The following is a 16,229-nucleotide window of genomic DNA, read 5'->3' on the forward strand; positions in this document are numbered from 1 at the left end:
ATAACGTTTTATACACCTCTGAATAAAAGGCAAGTTATTAAAGTTAAGTTATTATTAAGTTATTAAAAAATGTATTCAGTGGACTCGGAACGCTCCTCAAACCTAATACACACGGAATTCATCGCGAAAAAAAGTACACTTTGGTTAAGAAGTTTAATTTGAACTAACCTAAAAATGCTTGGAGAATGTCTTTGACATACTGCTAACAAAGATTCTCGAGAGAAGACAGCGCGCTGGACTTTCTCCCCGTCTGTCATACTAAGTGCGCACCTGAAATAGGTGTGTCCCCCTCATCCTTCAGAGGAGTGTCTCGGCTCCTTTAAGGCAGTGAGCAGTGAGCCGGGCTGTGGAGGCAGGGGAGAGAGAGAGGGTTATTCTCTAATGCTCAGAGGCAGAGAGGGTTAGCAGCACACGAACCAATGCGATTAAAGCGCCACGCAGGAGGAAGATGCGCCTGCTTGCAGCCTGCTGGACGGCGAGAGGTGCTCAAGAAGATGGTCTGATTCTGGGATCTCACCTTTGTTCCTGCCGCTTCAGCTTCTCCGGACTTTCTTTCCATTCCCATTTCTGATTAAACATCTATGATTTACTCTCCCCTGTTTAGTTCCCTTTCTTCCCTTTTTTTCAAAAATACTTGGTTGCCCTTGGTTTAAATGACACACTTGAACGGCGCCGTTGCTTTTGCTTTGAAAGTTTTCTTTCTCCTTCGCATCACCACTTGCTCTGTTGAAAGACGCTCCTGAATCAGCATCGCACCTGCATCCAGTATCCAGCATCCCCCCCTGAAGCACAGCAGCATCCGGAGAGCATCCGAGCTTTAACCAAGACAATCACACTAGAACACCCGCACATCCTTCATGCGCAACGACCTGGCGCAAAAGCGCACACATAATACGCACGGTGGAGATCCATTCAAGTCGCTGGCACGGGAAATCTGGACTGGCTTTTGTTTTAACCTTACCGTTGGCATTCTGAGTGGGAGATCAGGAGAAAGCAGTGGACAAAGTGTGCGGAGTGAAAAGAGGAAAATCTAGCTTGGGGATTGAACGCAGCGGGGCATGTGGATATTGGCATTCATCTTTCTCCAGAGCATCCTGAATGGTTAGTCTTGATTTTTTCTTCTTCTCTCCTGTAATTTCAAACTTCATTTACTCTCATCAGGACATTCTGGAAAGGGTGTACTGTATGCAAATTCATTTCAGGGTTTTGATTGGTGCCACGGGTGCTCACCTAGGCTGAGAGGTTTTTCCTCCTCTAATCATTTCTAAAAAATAAAAATATAAAAAAACCTTATTAGTCACATTAATGGCTTTGATGATGCCAGCGCTATATAAGCACTGCGTACTGCAAAAGCTCCCTATAATGATTCCTGTGCACACAGAGGGGCCTCCGGCAGGTATTGCACAGGTTTCTTGTCGGTTGTTTTACGCATGGGGAAATGTTAATGAATGTGACTTCTTGTTTATCTCACTGAGTGTTGTAGAAGCTACTCATCCATGCGCTTTTCGTTTTCAGTAATGTTGCACATCCTATTTTAAAGGTCTTATTTATTCATTTCCTTTTTATCCACAATGACTGACGTATTTAATATTGGTTATGTGTGCTGCGCCCTCCCCCATCCGTATAACTGTTTTAAATCAACTTAGTTTAATTTAATTATGGACGGCAAGAATTTGTTTATTTGATAAAGGCTTTATTTTTTTTTAAATAATTTTTTTAATAATCTGGGGCATTGTATTGAATTGGTTTGTTAAATAAGCACAATCGTTTGATGGCAGATAATTAACGCTGTGGATATTTACACATTTTAAGATGGGCGCGTCAAATGAAGTTATTACATCCAGTTATTTTTGTAACACATCCCTGTTGTGCACTTGAGCCTCACAGTGGGTGGATAGCAGTGGAAAAAAAAATAGCCATTTGCTTTATTTCATTTAATCCCTTTCATATGATAAAACACAAATCATACAGCTGTATTTACAAAACATATCATATTGTTACTCTATTTTTTAAGATTGTGTTTGTTTTAAATATCTTGCTGACCATTCTTCAAAATTGCATATCTAATGTGAGACTTTTTAATATGAAGCATATAAAAATGAAACAGTAATGCAAAAATCCTTAAGAAAAAAAAAAAGATTCATAAGAAAAATGCAGGGCAGTAGCTGAAAATTACCACACAACGCCTTAATAACTGTGTGTATGTGTGTGTACTTAAGGGACTGCGCCTGCGTGGATGCATGTGTGTGCAGCAAGAAATTTAAAGCCGTCTTTATATTTTTTTTAAGCCAATTGTGCCTTAAGCATGATTTTCCTATCTTTCTTACCTGTTTTTAATTCTGCACCTTCACACCAGAGTAAAAAGCTGTGATTCGGCTAAACTGGTCAGTAGGTGCAAACATGGAAGGGTGTGTACGTAAGGAGGGAGCCATGGAGGGAAAAACAGAATGAAGCGAGACGGGAAAATAGACTTATTTCTTAGAAAAAATGCAGATAGACAGACATTGTCGAGGGAAGGTTACTGCATGATGCAAAGAAAGGAACAGAGACCCGTGCTTTTGAAAAAAAAGGTTTGAGGATTTGATGTAAAATGGCTATTTGACAAACGCTGGCACGAGTCCTCAATGTGAAGCTTTGAATGGCAGTCATTTTGAAGCAGTGAGGATGTTACGAAAGCTCACCCTCAGAAAACAACAGAAATAATCCTCCTCTTCAGAGAAGGGAGATAAATACACCCCTACTCTTGCTGTTTGAGCTCCAAACACGAAGCTCTCCGAGGCATTTCTCACTTCGGGGCAAATATGAAATAAAAAATATTGAGATGTATTCTGTAATAACTTTGAATTGAAATTGCGCCACCCTTCCTCAGCTGAAACTCATAAAAGAGCAGTAAGAACTCATCAGTCAACAGCGCCCAGCAGAGCAGACAGTGAAATGAGACGCTCGCTAGCTTTCCTGCTCCTGCTGGATGTGCTTTGGCTTTCTTTTTTTTCTTCTTTTTTTACCGTTCATGTATTCTTATGAAATCAGCACATATCTGATGAGTGTGCAGTCTTTAAAAATGTAATTCTTCATTTGAAATTAGATGCTGACATCTTAATATGTTAATTTATTCATTGTGGAACAGCTACAAATATAACTATCTAAGTAAGCTCGGTTCTGTGTCCTTTTGTCTGAACTAAGAATAAACAACCTTCCCTTTATAAGTGGCCACTTTCTCATCTCAGAAAGCAACTGTATTCTAGAAAATTCGAGCCTTTAGTCTGGAAGGTTTATTACATGCTGCTTGGCCTGTCACTATGGAAACGTCTATTATTAGAGCCATAGTCGCATATCAAATAAGGCCGTTGTGTGAATGAGTGACCCCTGACGTACATTAAAGGGCACAGATTGAAGAGGAATCTTATAGGTTTGCTTAGCATTTATCTATTGTTATTTTATTAAAGATCAATCTTTTCAATAATAAATACATCAAAATTAGATTGAAAAAAAAAAATCCTGTTAATGTCAGTCTTTATGATTTAAAAAATATTTCTAACTTTTTAAGAGATTGTGCTTTTATTCATATGTGCAGCATTATCTAACATATATTGTTTTTTTCTGTAATAAATAAAAAAGATCCTCTACAACTGCAGCATGTGCACGACAGCCATGTTGTGCAAAGAAATGCAATCGCTATAACTATAGCTAATAACAGAATATCAGCAGGAATGGGAATGTTTGGCACCTTGATTTACAGCAAAACAGATCTGAGTATAAATGGAGACAAGAGTGGGACAAGAAATGTAACCGCCTTAGATCTGTTACTTGAAAATGATAATCTGTCACTTGTTGTCCACAAAAACACATGCAGGCATAACAGATTATGATCTCATCCGTCTAAATCCTGCATGAAAACATGCTGTTGTTATCAGAGACTATACAGTCCTGACGGTAACTGTTATACTAACAGAATTATACAAATAATCAGAATAATGACTTCATTTCATGTTTAACTGGGATTTCTTCAAGAGTCTAAGGAGAAATGTGAGGAATGATTGGAGTAAATTTGGCTGTGTGGAACTGTGTGTTTGGTGGGAGTTCATCTATTGGGGGCAATTAAGGCAGTTTGCTGATTAGAGGCCCATCTGTTCAAGTTTGTTAGACAGTCCTGTAAGACCTGTGCCCTGCAATCCTCTGTTACCTATTTAAAGATTCTGAGTAAGCATCCTTAACACCCCTCCCCAAATGCACACAGGATTTTTTTTGCTCATTTTGTTCAGTTGTTTACTAATGCAATTCATGCATCAGATACTTCAGCTTCTGTGGTTAAACAGGACATTTTCATCAAGACGAGACTTTGAATGAGTCAAACCACTTACTGACTTTAATGTTAATCACTGATATCGCCGGTTGTCTTTGAATAATATTAAATTACACCGTTTTAATGTGTTTACTTAAGGGCTGTAGAATGTTTTTAACACTTTAAGATGAATGGTATGGATTGTAATTTAAAGTGTTGTTGATGTCAATACAACTCCACCACTAAATACAATAGGACAATTTTATTTCAATGAGCTCTATTGCTAAAATTGACCAAATTTGCTGACTGAGAAATCCATTGGCGTGGTTGTTCTTCAGAGGACAAACATGTTTAGAGGTCATTTTGAGGACGGCATGGAGAAATAATAGTCCTGTCACATTATGATATCAGTTTTATTCGTTATGCATGAACTGTGGTTTAATTTACTATTTATGAACTTTTTATTATTACTTAATTATTTTTATTATTCAAATAATATATTGTTATTTTTATTCATGCTGCTGTAGATGAATTTAAATAGCTAAAACAATATTTTGATTCTGATGAATGCAAATTTAAGGGAATCATCAAGGTTTCTTATTTAAATTTAATTAACTATCTAGTATATTTACATGTGGCTGCAAAATGCAAGTTTCTCATCTATAAAAGTCTAGAAAAAGCCTGTCACTAAAGTATTTTTGCTTGTTTTTACAGTGAAAACCTAACATTGATTTCTTTGGAAATTATTAATTGCATTTTAAATAGTTATCTATTTTCAATCTACATTTTTATGTTTTTATCAACACCTATTTTAGCCTACGCTCTCAAAACACTCTTTAAATCATAAATTATTGTTATTATTTAACACACGCAATATAAATCATAAAATTATAAGGGTTATATTGCATAAGTTTGTATTTAAAATAAAAAATATAGGTGATTCCTTTTTCTAATGGACAAGGATTTTGTAATAATGATGACGATGATGATGATAATAATAATAATAATAATAATAAATCCTCCTTTTTAAGGCTTAATCGTTCCAAGATTTGTAAATGAAATCTGCCTAATATCATCAACCAAATGGATTGCTCTGTCATCAATGCCATCTGTAAAATAGCATCATATGACTTTTACCTCCAGTATGAATCTCTCTATTCATGTGCTTTCTCTGCGCCCCTGTCTTGTTATTTTTAAAATGACCCAGAGAGATGTATGTACAGTAGGCTGATGTATCTCTGACCTAGGTGAGAGATAGTGACAGGGTGACAAATGACCAGAGCTTGCTTTCTTAACATTGTGATATATTTTTAAACATGGCATAGACTGTAAGATATGACCGAGTTGACTGTTGATATTTTTAGCTGTCCCCTTTCAGGGCACTGTCACTTTTGTCTGCTATTCATTGAATGGACTTGTGCACATGTGCATTTGATATAGGATGTGTACATGCATTTGACCCAGCCATGGTACTGTCTTGTTATTATTCATTCCAATATTATTTATGTTGGATTCTCTTAAGAGAATGAAAATACCCCTGTAGCATCTTCATCACTGCACTGTAAAAATGCTAGCAACCATATCAGAATTAGCAAGACAAGACTTGATATGATTTCCACTTGTCTTTCTCTAAGATTTTACAAAAGTTTCTGACAAAAATATTTACTGTAGTTTGTGTTCCAGCTGTAAAATTATAAGAAATTATATCGGATCTCTTTGAAACAGTGTCAGAAGCTTTTTAATCATTTTAATTAATTTATTTGATAATAGTTTTCTGGTAAGTACGTTACCATTCATTTTTGCATATTGTTATTATACCTTTTTATGTCACATAATTCTTTTTTCATAGCTTGCACAATGGATAGACGTTATTTATTGTTTTTGAAATAAGTGAATACACCTTTCAGAATGATTTCCATGTTAAATCACTGAATTTAAAACACATGACGGTCCATCAGTTCATAACAGCTGTCTCAGCTCCAGAAAGCATGAAGATGTTGCTTTTTGATGTGTGTTTTAGCAGTTAAATGTCTCATTAGAGCGGCAGTTGCCTGAGGTTTATTATGTGTTGCTCTCTCCCCTCTATCAGCTGTTCCCCACAAGTGATTATGCTAATTGCTGTTTGATCAGATGATTAAATTATAATTCGATTAATCCAGGGTACTAAATGCTCTGAATATATTTGTGTCTGCTCGGTTGGCTGGCTGGCTGGTTTGTGTGAGCAGCGGTCTCCTGTCACAAAAATAAAATCAAATAAACAAATAAATAGAAATGTGACAACCTGAAATGGGAAGAGAAACACACTGCAGAGAAGAGGGCTGGGGAGGGGTACACTGTGTCCTTCCTTTCAGAAAACACTACAGTGCTGTAGCCTACAGATGGACATGTACCACTCTGATACTGAAAAAGAAGGGGGAAAATCCATTTAACTGTTAAAATGAAAAGGGAAAGAAAAGAAAGAAATATAATTTTAATATATATATATATATATGTGTGTGTGTGTGTGTGTGTGTGTGTGTGTGTTATAATAACAATGTATATGATGATAATAATAGGATTGTAATAAACTGATAATACGATTGTATCAATATAACTATTTTTGTACTGGATTTAATTATAGGTTTAGGTTGATTTTCATTTTTTTAAATCAAAATCCAATTATTATTGGGCATTGTTGCATCATAGTTTTTTTATTTTTTTATTTAATGATTATGTAAATGTGTGGGAAACTGTGCTTAATTCTTCAAATAAAAAAACACTTTACAATAATTATAGTAAGCTATATTTAATGCATGAATTAACATTAACTAACAATGAGAACTGCATTTGTTACAGTATTGTTTAATCTTTGTTAACCTTCTAAAAAATACAACTGTTCATTGTTAATCTATGATAGCTCAGGTCCATTAACTAACATTAATTGATACTTGATAATGGATTAACTTTTCATTTTAATATTGTATTAATAAATGTTGGAATCAACTAAGATTAATAAATGCTATAGAAGTATGTTTTTATTGTTAGTTTATGTCAACTAATGTTAACAAATGAATAATAATAATAGTGAACCAGTCTGAACTATATAACATGGCTTTGATTTAAACAAGATGTTTTACATTTACATTTGTGAAATATGCAACAGACCATGCTGTATTATACTGTATTCCACAATGCAATGTTCTTAGCTTGACCTACGATTAAAGTGTGACAAATTAACTGTAAGTTATATTAACAATTTTTAAACAGAATTTTATTGACAAATTATTTGATTGGACTGAAAAGTTTTAAGGCATTCTTACAGTAAAAGTCATTCAAATTTTTCTTTTCTTAATTTTTATTTACGACATGATAACAGAACACTAAGAATATTAAACATGCAATTTATTAAGGCATAAGAAAACAGTGTAGCACAAAACAGTTTGAAACATTTAGTGCTACATATTGCAATCTGTTTTCACATGTTATACTTTGAGACAAACTGGATCTGGTGTAGAATCCAGGGCCTGTCTTCACAAAACATCACCATCTTACCACAAAGAGATCTCCTAAATAAAGGTAAAAGTTCTTAGCTAAGAGTTTCCTCTTAAAACCTATTCACAAAGCTGCTGAGACAAACGTTAACTAAGGAATAGAGAAAAGTAAGGGCAGGGTTGACCTCGTTGCTATGGATGATGTCAGCATGCTTACTAATTATGCACACAGTGATTGGCTGATATGGGAGGGGTCTCTGTCAGAGATTTGTTCATAGAAATATTGTAGACTGCAATATTATGTTGCAATATTCAAATAAAGATTTAAAAGAAAAAATGTTGACAGCTTTTATTTGTCAGCCTCTTACATGTGTGCTTCTCTCGAAGAATTAGCGGATATGCATATAAACAGCCTTTTAATTAACAGAGTGGAATAACCATGGCCCATAGTAAGACATGTCAACACAAAAGAAAACCAAACTGGACTCAGGAACAGATGTTACTTCTTGCCTAGTCTTGTGTAGCCAGACCTTCTGGAATCCATGGCAGCATTGGCCAAGGCCCGCCCATGAGGCTGTCTGACCGACATGTCAAACAACCAATAATAGTTTGTTTTGTTCATCATCACGTTTTGGGGCATGAAAATGTCGCCGGTGTGTAAAACTCTCGGACATATTTTAAAGATTCCATGCTGTGAACTTAAAATATTTCACATACTTTTGAGAATCCAGTGTTTAGTTGGTCCGGAGAAGTGATCGTTGTCACAGTTGTAAACACAACGGCTTTTTCTTTCGTGAGGGGGTTTAGCGCAATGGCATCTTTGTTTCCAGGTGGAACGTTAAAGAATGTGACACACGTCTCCCGAGACTCTTATATAACTCAACCAATCAAAAGACTTTGAAACTCCTGAAGTGTTTCCACTTTCATGTGCCATATGCATCTGAGACTACTTCTTGCCCAAATCAAGGATATACAGTAATCAAAGGAAAATTTGATAACCTCCGAAACCAAAGGGGATACATTTTTAAAAGGTCATTATGGTAAAATGTTTCTAAAATTGTTGGCAACAGCCATTGTAGGATAGTTGTGATTTGGTCTTTCACAGATTTAGGAGCTAGTTTTAGTGCTAAAATACTTTAGAACAAAAATTTAGGAGTCCTAAATTTAGGACTGACACAACCCATTATTTTGAAGATTTTCTCCTAAATCAGCAAGTCATGAGCTACTTTTAGAATTAAAATGTTTTGTGAATACGGGCCCAGATCTTTTCAATAAATCTTTGTCAGCAAATTAGCATTTTAGCAAAGATGCTAATTTATTCACAATGGTGTCATTAATCACTATATAGCATATTATTTGTAGAGATAATTACATATTGTCTTACATTGGACCTCAGTAATGACCAGGTGTACTGAGATGTGGACTGTGATGTTTGGCATCGTTGTGCCGCAAGTGCACACAGCTAACCGAGCTGGGCATTAGCCTTTGTGAGCTCAAATAGTCAACAGATGCTATTGAAACAGACACCTGCACCATGAGTAAGACAACACAGAGGAAGTCTTTTACTGAACCCAGAACAGTTTTATGTGCCAAAGAGGGAAAAAAAGCCACTATCCGTCAGATGCGCTGACCACAATGAGGGTTCTTGTTGAACCTCTCGCTGGCTCTAATGAAGGCAGGATGCTTGTTTGTAAAGATGCTCTACATCATTATGAACCGTCAAGGCAGGACGGCCTCTCTGGACACCGGTCTCATAGACTTTCCTTTGAGCCGTTAGATAGAGGCTTCTCTGTAATTTGACAGAGGAGTTTTGACTTCCCACTGAAGAGCTTTTATCCCCTAATTTTTATTCGCTCTGCCGCTGTTCAATAACAGACTCTTATTTAGGAAGCGCCAAGATTAGAAGTCAGATTTCAATGATAAGACACATTTTCATAATACTTTACTTTTAGCAAACAGAGCTGAAAATCAAGCTAACCTGCTAACATTAACCAGATAGAGTACAGCTACCATTTAGATAATTCAGTTAATCATTGGTACAGAAAAGTAACAGAAAGTAATAAAGTACTCTGCTCATGATACCATGACAATGCTATGTTTTTTCTTCTTCTGACATACCTCGGCTTTTTGGACATTTACCATTGTACCATTTACCATATACTGTATATACAGTATATTACCATTATCACTATACGTGGTCTTTGCCTCAGTAAATTTTTGTACGTGTAATTACAATGTAATTTGCTGAAATGTTTGTAGACGATGCATTGCAGTTAGCACCAAATTATTGCCTGTGTTGCTGTCATGTTGCAATGGAAATAGCGACAAAATTATATTGTAATTGTATTGTGATATACATTCATGTCTGATTATCAGAAAAGAAAAAATAGGATGGGGACTTGGTTCAATGCATCGGTTGTTGATTTGTTTTTGAGATGTATGTGTTACACTCAAAAGTGGAGCCAGATGAGCTTGCAGTGGCAGAGAAGTCTATAATTTTAATTAAAACATTACATTAAAAACAAAAAGGAAACGTAGACACACATGCATAAATTAATTGTTCTCAATAAGATCTATAACTCACATTTAGAAAACATGCCGGCTTTAATATAAACTCCTCTTTGGCTGAATTTACAGCATTAGGCCTAATGCACAGATTTATATCTACATTTAATGTATTCATTTAGCAGGCACTTTTATCCACTGACTTATAAATGACAAATGCAACAAAAAGCTATTCATCCTAAGCAGGCAATAACATGTGAAGTACTAATGCAAATTTTCACACAGAGAGAAATAAGAAATAGTAAAAGCAGAGAATTTTTTTTTTTTTGACACTGTGAAGTGGCCATGGAAAAGATTCGTTTTTAGCCATTTCCTGAATATTGTAGGAGATTTGGCTGTTCAGGGAGGGTTCAGAAGATCATTCCAACATCGGAGAACAGTGCACATGAATGTTTGGAAAGGTTATTTGTCTTTCTGTAATGGTACCATAAAGTGCAGCTCACTGACGGACCACAGGCTCCTGGATGTAGAGTTGTAAGAGTTAGTGAAGGTAAGAGGGCCCATGGCTGTTCTGTAAGCATCCACGTTTTGAACTTGATGTGAACAGCAACCGGTAGCCAGTGAAGAGAGGTGTAAGATGGGCTGACTTCGGCTCATCAGAAGTCTGATGGCCAAAAGAACATTGCAATTGTCCAACTATAAATGTCACTAGATTCCTGAACAAGGAGGTATGCAGCATGCTCAGTTAAGAAGGAAGGACCTGATTTTCCTGTTGTTTTGCAGTGCAAACCTGGGTGACCGAGTTGTCATTTCAATTTAGTCTTCGAAGCTCAGCTGGTCACTAAAGATGATTTAATATGAGATGGCACCAACATCACGTTTCTGTGATGTATGTCATCAAAGAGCTTAGATGATGACAAACTGTTTGATCATTGTCTGGACTCACTAGAGACAATGATGACGTGTGTATTGTGTTTATTCAATTCCGCTAGTGCTCTCAAATCTATATTTCACAACAGTAAAACCTTCTCTTGTAAATATAAAGTTCAGTCATGAAACTCTAGATGGTGCAGGCTGATGAGTTGTGAATGTAACTGATAATTTTCAGAGAGTTAAACGACTTGGCACAAGCTGATTGGTTCATGCTGCATATGCAGTCAATGAGATTACTGCCTTGCATTTATATATCTGGCTAGCATTCACTTGAGATTCCTGCAGGGTTTCTCTAAAACCCTCCACCTTCCCCAGCTCCACCTGTATAGATCTGCTATGGGTTATATATAGGGAAGTCGTGGCCTAATGGTTCGAGAGTTGGACTGGCAATCGAAAGGTTGTGAGTTCGAGTCTCGGGCCTGCAGGTATTGTGGGTGGGGGGAGTGCATGTACAGTTCTCTCTCCACCTTCAATAACATGACTTAGGTGCCCTTGAGCAAGGCACCGAACCCCCAACTGCTCCCCAGGCGCCGCAACATAAATGGCTGCCCACTGCTCTGGGTGTGTGTTCACAGTGTGTGTGTGTGTGTGTGTTCACTGCTCTGTGTGTGTGCACTTCGGATGGGTTAAATGCAGAGCACGAATTCTGAGTATGGGTCACCATACTTGGCTGAATGTCACGTCACTTTTTTCACTTTCACTTATTTTATATGCTATTTGTGCAGCAGCAGTATGTCTTAAACACTCACAGCACTGTATCGCAGTATGCATTGGCAGTAGCAACTTCCTGTACTTACTTGCAGCAGCAGCAATAATTTACAACAACAGCAATAACCAACTGCAGCAGCAATTCAGCAGCAGCGTAGCAGATCTATTCCTCCAAGACCAAATACATTAGCATGGTCATATCCATCACCATGATAAAATTTTCCATGAGTTTTCATGATTGAATGCCATTTAATGCTGTATCGTGTCATGAAAATACAGCTGATAAAAAACATCGAACCTGCTTTATTGGCATGTAGACTGGACTTTATTCTTGTACTGTTTATACAGGTGCAGTACATAAAGTATTGAATGGAAACTGTTGCTAAATGAAAACATCTGTGGTTTTCTTTGCCAAGTATCACATCTAATCTATTATAAAGTTTGCTAAAGTAGCTAATTGTTTTAGCATCTTGATATACAGTGCTTATTAGAATTAATTATACTTGTCTTCTGTTCATGCACTAAGAATGGCTAGAAATGGATTGGGTGTGTATTGTAGTGTGTAGGTTAAATGAATTTGATAACTGTTAATTATGGAATTAAGTGATGCCAGCCAGTAGCCTTCAGCTGCAGCTCCAGAGATCCTAACTAACACTTTCATTGATAAATATTATCTTGCTTTACTTGGCTAAGTGTCTTGTCTTAATAGATTTAGCGGTTTTTGAATATGGAAGTGCTTAGATTGAAGTTGCCTGACTAACAGCCTTGTTCGTGCCATCAGCTGGGCAAATTCAGTCAACAGCACTTTCGTTTTCCAATCTCTGCCTTCTGCCAAGTCGGCTCTTAACGAGCCGTTCACGTTCGTTTAAAACATGACAACGGGAATCAGAGGCACACCGCAGGGCCACACTCGGCGTGCTTTACCCTTCGCCGACATCAGAGAGCCGATCTGTCTGCACATATCACAGGCGAGCAGACGGCAGGCCTTTTCTCGTCTGTCATGTCCTGCTTAATATTCATGAAAGCAAATTGGGAGACAGTCATTTGGCAAGTGCTGCGAGTGCTAAAGCCTGTGTGGGTTGTAGGAGAGAAGTGCATACTCACAGTGGCAAAAACCCTGTCCCGCTCACCCCTACCTTGTCCTGGGTCCACGTCGCCCCTCCCCAGCCTTTCCCTTCAGCACCTTGTCTCATCCTATCTCCCCCTTCTGCCCCAAAAACCCAAAGCCCCCCAGGCGGTGTGCTGAGTACAGCCTTAATTACCCCAGGCCCCTGACAGAGCCTGTCATTGTGAAGCAGATATCCCATGATCCTGCTCAGCACTGACAGGACACACAGACCTGGCAAAACCAGCAGCTCAACATTGGCTCAGACAGAAAATACAACTATCTGTGAAGTTTTATACAGAGCATGCATGTGGAGCATTGATTGTAGACATGAAACTGGCTGTGTGAGGTATTGTAGTGTGGAAAAAAAAAAACCAGGACTTATGATTGACCTACTTTGTGTGTGATTAGCTGCACAAAAAAGCACTGACAACACCAAACTATGAGTCTTCACATTCACACTTAGTGAAAGGCTATTGTCTTGTAGTGTGCGCCGAGCCTAATATGTGACAAATTTTGATTTTTGAACAGGTGTTTGATGGAGACTAGCTAGTACATAATCAAAATCACAAAACTTTCTTATTGGCAGGTTGGAATGGTACTCGACAGGTATTGATTTGTTCGTTTATTTGTGGCGTTAGTGTTTGCCTAATCAGCATTGATCACACCTTTGTTCAGATCAAATGCATCAGTGGTCCTGAAAACGGTTTGGTATGGCTGATTAGACAGTTGAAGATGATAAATGCTGTTGTGTGTAATTGACTAGTCACCCTAAATTTGAGTAAGTGACTATTGTTCTTCCTGTAATGTTCTTTAAATGAATGTATACTTGTTTTTTTCTTTCCGTCTTATCAATATTTTATGATTTAGTAATTTATATTGCATACCACAGGACGCATGATTCATATAAAATTGTAATAATTTTCTGACCCTAGCTAATGCAGTGTTTGCCAAGCTAAGCTATTTATAGTTTAAAGTAGTTGAACTATAGAATAGCTCTTTGTTGTAGTTAGTTCTACTACAAGCTACTAAGAAGTATCTAAATATGTTAGATCCATCAACAAGGAAATATCTAAAAAATAATTTAAATAGTTTTATGGCACATAAAACAACTATGGTTATCTAGGATCATTTAGGATGTACTGATTAACGAATGACTTTCTAATGCTACTGTACAAATGAGAAAAAGAGAGCTGTTTGTAAAGCATTTTGTTTTGCTTTTAAAACTTTTTGTTGAGTCATATGACGAGTGTTCCTCAAATCAAACCACCATAACTGAAATATGAGGAACAGTTCATGAATTTAGCATTTTGGTATCGGGTGCAGATGGAGAATAGAACTGTATTCAATATTAATGTACTTATTCAATATTACCTATATTATGCCACTAATATAGTCCACTTAAATGTGTAAATGAAAATGAATGAGCAAATCTGGACACTGAGTGTGTCTGAAGGTCTGCTATTTTTTGCGTAGTTTGTGCTTGATTTTTAATAATAAAATAAAAAAGCTGACAGTGTGATTATGACCTGGTAAGCTAAAACACGATGATGATTCTGATGTGGCCACCATCTATACAATGACTGCATGCTTTAATCAAACACTGTGCCATGATAAAAAGATTAGTAAAAGTTATATTATGAAAAATATTATTGTTGTTAGAAATATTTATAGCCAGTTATTTTACTCAATTCATCTTATCACAAAAGTCTATACTATCCATAACCCTTTTTAGCTTGGTGATTTCTAAAAACTATTAGCATTACATTAATATTACTTTAAATTTAAATATTGCAAGCCTAGATGCTAGAAGTGTAAAATCATGAGTGTGGACATTTCCATTCACAAATGTTAGTAGATTTGACAATTTCAGTGTATTTGGACTTAAACAAGGAGTGGATATTCTCTTTGAGGCCTCTAGATTCTGACTGGCAGTTTTTGCCTCTGGCGTTAAGCTCATCTCCTGGTGCTCTCAAAGCCAGCCCTCTTTAGCATGCTGTCAGTATGGCCAAAAAACAGAGAAAAAAAAATATCTTAGGTTCTTTGATTCCCACTTCTACTTTGTCCCTGTACCAATATGCGTATGAAGCACAGAACATAATCTAAAACTGAACTAATTTTCCAAAACTGTAATTAAGGAAATCCTCCACCCCAATATCCTGATTGCTATGAATAAATACATGAATGTAGAATTTTACACTAGCAAAAGTGCTGCTATTTCACATCAACACTGCAGTCTTACACTGTAGTTGTATTTTGTGTTTGAATTAATCAGTGGTTTAGTTGAGTGAATAATTCAAATAAATTCAAATAATTCGCTCATAAATTAAAGTCAGCTGTTGGCAACTTCTGGCGTAACAATGGCTGCCGCGTACGAATTTCCATTAAGTCCATGAGACCGTAGGGTGTCCCATTTGTCATTTTAGCATTCAGAAGGGTGCTCGCGAGCAATCCCTTTATAGCCATTATGCGCCCTTGATCCACACTTTTGCCGAGCCCGCACTGGGGCGAGTTCCACAGTAGACTTCTACCCGACAGTTAAAGCAGTATTATGTCACGAAAGTGCGGACTCAGAGGAAGACCGCAAGGATTCAGGGTGCCATTTGGGACAGGGCCATTGTTGTGCGTCTCCAGGCAACACAGTGGTGTTTAGTTTCTGAATGAATCTGCGTTTTGAACTAATCGTGTGAATCAATGATTCAAAGAACCATTCATAAAGAGAGCCATTTACTGAATTCCTGAATGTATCAGCTGTTTGAACGAATCGAATGAAAGACTCATAAAGACATTTGTATGCTGTATCAAATAAAACATTTCTTTCTAAAGCTACCATTTGTAATGTCTACTTACTACTTTCTCATTTAACACAAAAATAGATTTAAACAATCCTTTGAGGGTATTTTCACAGCCAAATGTAATTTGCAATTAATAAGATTAAGTACCCTGATAGCTATGTGGGTAAAAAAATTCATGAAAGTTGTGTGCGTGTTTCTGAAATGCCCCACTAAAGTCACCTTGGCTTGGTGTTAGCCACTTTCCATCAGGTGCAGCCCACGCCTCAGGTGACATGACATTAAAGGCCTACAGGCAAAGAAAGGCCAGTGCATTAGAGTCAACTGCCATCCCAATCACTCTCCTGGTCCAAAGAAAAGGAAGAGTACTGTAGATGTATTTGATGTACAGACCTTCAGATGAGAGGAGCAGTTTAATATTGAATAGAGTGAGG

General features: G+C 37.1%; 1 protein-coding gene across 3 annotated transcripts in view; it reads left to right on the top strand.

The window, feature by feature from the left end:
* Window positions 1–314: 314 nt before the first annotated feature.
* LOC132108231 (cell adhesion molecule DSCAM-like) overlaps window positions 315–16,229 on the top strand; it is a 140,432-nt gene continuing 124,517 nt past the window's right edge. The window contains exon 1 of one of the 3 annotated variants that reach the window (XM_059514878.1): window positions 315–1,101. In XM_059514878.1, the coding sequence (XP_059370861.1) occupies window positions 1,059–1,101 (43 nt within the window). In that variant the 5' untranslated portion in view covers window positions 315–1,058. The remainder of the gene's footprint in view (window positions 1,102–16,229) is intronic. The other 2 variants (XM_059514876.1, XM_059514877.1) reach the window with 2 other exon arrangements.

This window comes from Carassius carassius, chromosome 28 (assembly GCF_963082965.1).
Source record: "Carassius carassius chromosome 28, fCarCar2.1, whole genome shotgun sequence".
Classification (NCBI taxonomy): domain Eukaryota; kingdom Metazoa; phylum Chordata; class Actinopteri; order Cypriniformes; family Cyprinidae; genus Carassius; species Carassius carassius.